This window comes from Etheostoma spectabile, unplaced genomic scaffold, assembly GCF_008692095.1.
Source record: "Etheostoma spectabile isolate EspeVRDwgs_2016 unplaced genomic scaffold, UIUC_Espe_1.0 scaffold302, whole genome shotgun sequence".
Lineage (NCBI taxonomy): Eukaryota > Metazoa > Chordata > Actinopteri > Perciformes > Percidae > Etheostoma > Etheostoma spectabile.
The window spans coordinates 784,325-791,953 of NW_022605581.1; the positions used below are offsets into that span (position 1 = coordinate 784,325).

Sequence of the window (7,629 nt, forward strand, 5' to 3'; positions counted from 1 at the left end):
GGGGGGACCGGTAAAAGTCCACAGCTGACCACGGAACATGGACAGTACGCCAGAGCCTCTCGAACGGGGGAACCGGGTCTCGGCTGCCTGCTTGTTGCTTATTGATCGGTTAAAAAAAACCCAAAAAAGAACTCAATTAGTACTCCTAATCCTAATGACAAATGAGACAAACTTACCTGAAGTCGATGTCCAGCAGCAGACTGTTCATTGGCTCGTGGTTCGGCTCCAGGTTCCGTAACTTGATCAGCTCCTGAAGTCTGGCACAAACCACAGCGGTCATCATTTATCAAATTAAATTAAGAAACTGATTTCCAACGGCATTTAAAATCATTTTCACCATACTATTGGCAGTCACTGAACCGTTTGAGTACTTGCCGATACAGAGTGCCGATAGGAGCAGTTAATACAACATAGACATTTCTAACAATAACTTTAAGACCATGTTGTATTTGCACCTGAATGTTGCGTTGTCCCTAGGTTTTATGGAAAGTGTAACATTTTATTGAACAAGGACCCTCTCAACCTGCCTTAAAAAAAATAAAAAAAAATAAAAAGCAACTTCACATCATTTTTGGAATGATAAGTAGGTTCACGTTACTTGTGTAACGCTAAATACAGTCACATGCAGTGATGCATGAAGTGGTACTCGGGTGCAGTTTTACCAAAGTACTTTGAGTACGAGTACATGAGCGTAGCATAGGGAGGGATGCTGTGCTCATGTACTCGTACTCAGCCTACATGGTATTTACATACAAGAAGTTTACAGACTACTGATTTTTGTTGATATTTTTTTATAATATATAATCCAAAAACTCAACCCCAACCAAGAAAGAAAACTTCACACAGGACTTCTGCAGCTTTCACCAAGTCAACTTTAAGACCTTTTGAGACCATCATAAATTCAAGACCTAAATCCCGGCATAACCCCCCCCAAAAAAAGTCAATGTCCGAACCCAGAAACCTCGCTAAACTCGGACTTGCTCAGAGCTGAAGAATAAAATCCGCTCCGAAAGAGACTCACGCAGCCCTGCACTCAGCTGCAACATAGGATGCATGTTGGTCTCATTTGTAGTCTAAGGCAGGCATTTATATCGGGAGTAGGGAAAGAAAGAACTACAACACCACAGCATCAAATAAAAAAAAAAACCTTGTAAAGCGCCGCGGGAGCATTTCAATGAGAAAACGTAGACCTGCTCTAAATTATTTAAGACCTAGAGCACAGTTCGGCTGCAACTTTAATAACTCTTTTAGACCCTGCGGAAACTGTTGGAGCTAAATCCTGCTCCATTCTCAGGGTTCATTCAATTAGTAGTCAAAATCTCAGATGTCGAAATGTGAATCCGTTTATCACGTAGGACATCCTGAGACAAAGTCACCTGGATCAAGCTGTCGCAGCTCGCCCCTTCCTTTGTCTGCCTCTCTGGCTCTTGGACCCCTGGTCTTATCCACAAAGGGTGGGGTCTTTAGACCACAGTGATGTGTGTGTGTGTGTGTGTGTGTGTGTGTGCGCTTATTTGTTATCTTTCAATTGGAATGTGACTGAAGGTTTATGGCTCTCAGTTTAAGGAACAGATCAGTGGGGGTAAAGCGGGACTGGAACCAGACTCAGGGAGCATCCCTATCAATCAATTCTGCTTCTAACACATTTAGGAGAGCTGGATTACAACAAAATGTAGCTTATAATATAAAACAGAAGTATTGCAAAATACTATATACTACAATATACTTATAACAACAAACTTAACGCATGACCAACATGTCTTCAACTATGCTGAAATAATGCTTTTGCCTTTTAGCTTGAATGTATAATGCAAATCACACAATGGTCAAGCACATATAAAGTTCTAAATTCCAACAAAACCCTGTTCACATCCAGATTTTTGTGATTTGACAGTACGGCCCACCATGATTTAAATACAGTAAAAAGGTTCTGGGTGACCTGGACACCCCCCCCACCCACTCCCACCCCTACCCCCTCACCTGGGTGTGCCCACACACAGCACCTTGGTGAACCCCAGGGCTGCCAGGCTGTCCAGCAGGAAGTGGGAGCTGCGCTCGGTGAACAGGTACTGGGCGTTGCTCCGCTTGTTGTCCAGGGGGCGCAGCAGGGCGCTGGGCCGGGCCAGCTGGGCGGGGGGGACCACCACGGACCTGTGGGAGGAGTGGGCCTCGAGGGACCCCGGCAGCAGCAAAACCTGACAGTCCTGACAGAACCGCTTCTCATCCAGCGGGAGGGCGGAAAACTTCCTAAACCTGGGGGACAAATCACAGAATGAATGTCACTTTTTGAAATCTGGTCACGTCAACTTGACATTAGAACTGTTTAAATCTGTCAAAAAAAATAAAAAAACGGCGGCTGCAGCAAGTGTAATATTGTTATGTTAAATAGAGACAATAATAGCAAACTAATCACACATTTAATGTCACTTTTTTTGCTCGTACGTTTTGAAATTTGGTCACGTCAACTTGACATCACAACTGTTTAAATCTGTCTGCAACAAGTTTATTTAACATAACAATCTTAGAGACAATAATGGCAAACTATGTAAACTAATCACACATTTAATGTCACTTTTTTTTTTTTTATCTGGTCACGTCAACTTGACATTAGAACTGTTTAAATCTGTCAAAAAAAAATAAAAAAACGTCCGGCTGCAGCAAGTGTAATATTGTTATGTTAAATAGAGACAATAATAGCAGACTATGTAAACAAATCACACATTTAATATCACTTTTTTTGCTCATATGTTTCGAAATTTGGTCACGTCAACTTGACATCACAACTGTTTAAATCTGTCTGCAACAAGTTTATTTAACATAACAATCTTAGAGACAATAATGGCAAACTATGTAAACAAATCACACATTTAATGTCACTTTTGTTGCTCGTACGTTTTGAAATTTGGTCATGTTGGTCACACATTTACTCAATTTACTCAGAAAACCTGTTATGAAACATTTTGATGGAATATCATTTGAAGAAGATTTGTTTTAACGTCCCACTATTTTTGTACGTGCATGTAAACGTGCAAAATATGTATTTTTGTTCCTCTCTACTTTCACTCAAAACCACATTAATGACGATAATTCTGTCCAAAATGTTTCGTCAGAGCACCAACCCCGCATTATCGTCGCAACATTGACGTTGATGTATTTGGTCGAGGATATCGTGATATGTGATTTTCTCCATATCGCCCAGCCCTAGATACAAGAAAACTTTTTGTTTTTCTTCCAAATTAAAAATGCCTTTTTTCTCCATTTTGCTAATGTTTCTGTCAATTTTCTTCCGCGCTTTTGACGTTTGTTATGCTTTTTTCCGTCATTTGTTACCGTTCTTGTATCCATTTTATTTTTCAAATACTATAAAATCTACTAAAACATCCGAAAGTAATAAACTCATCATTTATTTTACTTTTAACCTTTCGTTGTCTTCCTTTTGTTGACGCTTTTTCATCAATGTTTTTAACTTTTTTTTCCAACGCTTTTGGCGCTTTTTGACGTTTCCAACACCACGTGACACTAACTTATTCACTTTAGTTTTACAGTTATTTTTGAAATTTATGCTCAATAAAACTCATTTATAGGAAATAATACTTAACGTTTGAGTTAGAAAAGCAGAAATTAGGAATTATTGAGACTAAAATTAAAGGAATGGATGTTGATGATAATCACAGACTGGAATATGTCAACTTTTACTCAACACTATTTCAACAACACTTCACTTTGTTTTACAATGCTATAAAATAGAATAAGACCCAAAATTAATGAAAGTAGAGATTTGTACTTGGCAAAGAGCGTTGGAATCAATCATGTTATTTTGGGGAATTAAAACTGATATAGGAAAACATGAGGGCAACATGAGGGCAACATGGGGGCAACATGGGGGAACCTGGGCGGCGACGGGGGCAACAATAGGGGGGCGACATGGCAGGCGACAATGGGACAGGGCGACATGAAGCGACATGACTGGCACATGAAGGCGGACATGAAAGGCGACATGAAGGCGACATGGGGACGAACATGGGGGCAACATGGGGGCAACATGGAGGGCAACCATGGGGACAAGCATGGGGACAACATGAGGACAACATGAGAAACATGAAGACAACATGAAGGCAACATGAAGGCAACATGAAGGCACAATGAGGGCAACATGAGGGCACATGAGGGCAACATGAGACAACATGAGGGCAACATGAGGGCAACATGAGAGACAACATGAGGAAACATGAGGACGACATGAGGACGAACATGAGGACGACATGAGGACATGAGGGACAACATGAGGCAACATGAGGACAACATGATACAACATGAAGGCAACATGAGGGCAACATGAGGGCAACATGAAGACAACAATGAGGCACAGAGGACGAACATGGGACCATGAAGGCGACAATGAGAAGGCGACATGAGGCAACATGAGAAGACATGAAACAAATGAGAAGAACATTGAGGGCAACATGAGGACACATGAAGGAAACATGGACACATGAAGACAACATGAGAGAAACATAGGGCACATGCGGGACATGGCAACATGGGGCAATGAGGCAATGAGGCAACATGGGACAAAATGGGGACAACATGGGGGAAACATGGGACAAACATGAGGAACATGAGGGCACACATGAGGGCAAAATGAGGGCAAATGAAGACAACATGAGGGGCACATGAGGCAACATGAGGGCAACATGGGGCAACATGAGGGCAACATGAGGGCAACATGAGGGCAACATGAGAGCAACATGAGGGAGAGGGGAGGGAGCAACATGAGGACAACATTAGGACAACATGAAACAACATGAGGGAACATGAAGGCAACATGAGGGCAACATGAGGGCAACATGGGGCAACATGAGCACATGAGGGTCGCGAAGGCGACAATGAAGGCGACATGAAGGCGAATGAAGGGCGACATGATAGACAGATGAGGCACATAGGAAATAGAACTGAAGGCAACATGAAGACAACAGAGGGGCAAATGGGAAACGAAGGGCAACATGAGGGCAACATGACGGCAACAGGAACATGAGGGCAAATGAGGGCACATGAAGGGAAACATGAGGGCAACATGAAGACAACACTTGAAGGACCAACATGAGGACACCATGCAGAGACAACATGAGGGAACGAAACATGAGGGCAAAATGAGGCACCATGAGAGCAACAGGAGGACAACATGAGGACACATTGAGGGACAACCTGAAGAGAACATGAAGGGACACATGAGGACAAACATGAGGGGCAAAACATGAGAGCAAAACATGGGGAACAACCATGAAAGGACAACATGAAGGCGACATGAGGACGACATGAGGGCGACATGAGGGCGACATGAGGGTTAAAACAATTCATGTTTCCTGTTATTTTCCAGCTGCCTGAGATACTTTTTCTTAGCTTGTTGGTAGATACAAGATACCATACCACTTATAAAAATATACATATGAGAGGATCTATGACCAAGTTAAAGAAGACAGCCGTGCAGGACTGTGATATATAGCATATTAGTAATATTATATCCATGGTATTACCTGCTACAGTACTCCTGATGGGTGACCAGAGGTCTCTTTGCCTGCGTCTCAGCTTCTCTGGCCAAAAGCCTGGCCTCCGACACCTTCATATGACAAAATTCAGATTAAAAAGGAGTTTATTAGATCAGCCAGGCGTCAGACATGTTGTAATAAGTGAGGAATCCCAATCCCGGTGAACCTACCTTGTCGTCTTCCCACTGGAAGAAGTGGCAGTCTTTCCGGTCTCGGCAGGCGGAGCAGGCGTAGAACTTCCTGCCCTTCTGCCCTCCTTTGCTAACTTTCTCAAATAGCAAGGTGGGACCTGGGGTAACACACGGGACGTGGTTGGTGGTCTGTTAGCTGGACCCGCGGTACCCCCTTAACAGTGAGCCAAACTAACAAAAACAAGCTTCATTGTTTCTCTTTTTTTCCTCATAACTGCGTATACTTTTCTGTTCCCTGTATCTGTCTTTTACTGTCTGTAAGCGTCCTTGAGTGTTATGAAAGGCGCTGTTAAATAAAATGATTAACTATTATTATATTTACTATTTACATTCAGAACCCTATATCACATCTATATCTTACATCTTATTCCCTGTTGCGTATTGTTCTTATTCAAATCGGTCAGTTTATAGGTTTTTATGTTTATATTTTAAAGTCATAGTTAACATTTAATCTACTGCACTCTTCACTTTTGCACACAGTCTACCATGGGGGGGGGGGGGGCGCACAGTGTTTCATAAGGGTGTAGACAGGAATCACACGTGGCGCACCGCGGCCCGAATGCTGCCCCGCCCTAGCGTTTCCGATCCCCCGCGACTGATTCCAAATTGTTGAGATCAAGGCAAAGACGTCGTCCTATTCTACACTATTAAAGCAACTAAGAGCAACAGCAACTGAGTCCCTCTCTCATCATCGCCACCATGCATGACTCTATTTAGGCGAACACCCCAATCAAACCACTCCTCGTCGATCATTTAAGTTCGAGTAGTAACGCCGCTTGCGTGGGAGTAGGCATATTTCACGTGCGCATTTTTTTTTTTTCCTCTGGCGCGCCTCTGACGGCGCTGAGTTGAAATCTGTAAATTTTTTTGAAAAAAAATGCTTAGTGTGTGGTGACGCGCAGATTGTAGTCTTTGCCACAGCAACCGTTTCGTTGCAATTACCTACCGGTGAGGCATGCCGCATGGTTGGCATGTTAAATGCGTACTTTTTCAGTCCGTCGTCCCATTGAGGACCGTTTCATGTCACTTTGCGTTTCGTAGCCTTTGAGAGTGCCAATTTTACGCCGTTACAGAGAACCCCTTTCCTGTCCCTTCCTCGGTTTTTGTTTTCAAGTGCGCTGCAAGTAAGGACTTATTGAGTGAGGCAAAAATCGCTCACCCCTGGTGTTGTCTGTGGCATAGGTGTAGGAAACCTGACGCATAAAGGCCTTCATTGTGTACATGAATGGAAAACGTATTACAAACACACATCAATCACATGATTTAACCAACATTTTTTTTTTTTTTTTTTTAGTTAATTTTTATTTAAGGTCCGGCCCCCAATTGACTGTCTGGTAACATTCTGGCCCTCTGAAAATATAGTTTATGACCCTGGGGTGGTAAGTCAAGAGGTGGGCGAGGGCAGACCGGAGCTAGGATTTTCGTTGTGAACTGCTTAACTACAGATTTCTCAAGATTAGGCAGGAACACGAAGCTCGCGCATGAGTCGGTCGTAACGGAGCTGGAACGTGACAGTAACCTGTGGTATTGAAAGTCAAATTCGCATTGAAAACACAATGTCGGCGTTGAAAACTGTGAACTGAAGTCTAAAACACAACATCAAAAAGTAATAACTCATAATCCTGTGATATCGTTCACCTTGACGTGTTTTGCATCATGATGGGTTTTTCAGTGTCATTGTACTTTTTTTCTTGAGTCCGTGTCTTTCAAAGACAGTTTTTTTTTTTTTTTAAACGCTGTCAAGATTTTACAATGTCACTGTTTTTCAGTTTCGACTTCTGTCCCTGTTTTGGCGTGGGGGAGGGCCTTTTTTTTCCTTTGAATCATGGCAAAAAGTATCGGATTAATATTGTCTTGGGAACTCTGGTGATTCCCCCCCCACCCCCTATCCC

The 7,629-nt window shown here is 42.8% G+C and overlaps 1 protein-coding gene across 1 annotated transcript in view; it reads right to left on the reverse strand.

Moving 5' to 3' along the window:
• The window catches only part of zcchc4 (zinc finger, CCHC domain containing 4), a gene marked incomplete at its 5' end in the record, with an annotated part of 20,503 nt that extends 14,668 nt beyond the window's left edge, over positions 1-5,835 (reverse strand). The window contains 4 exon segments of the mRNA XM_032510983.1: positions 177-257; positions 1,981-2,253; positions 5,535-5,617; positions 5,717-5,835. Of these exon segments, the coding sequence (XP_032366874.1) occupies positions 177-257; positions 1,981-2,253; positions 5,535-5,617; positions 5,717-5,835 (556 nt within the window).
• Positions 5,836-7,629: the final 1,794 nt, after the last annotated feature.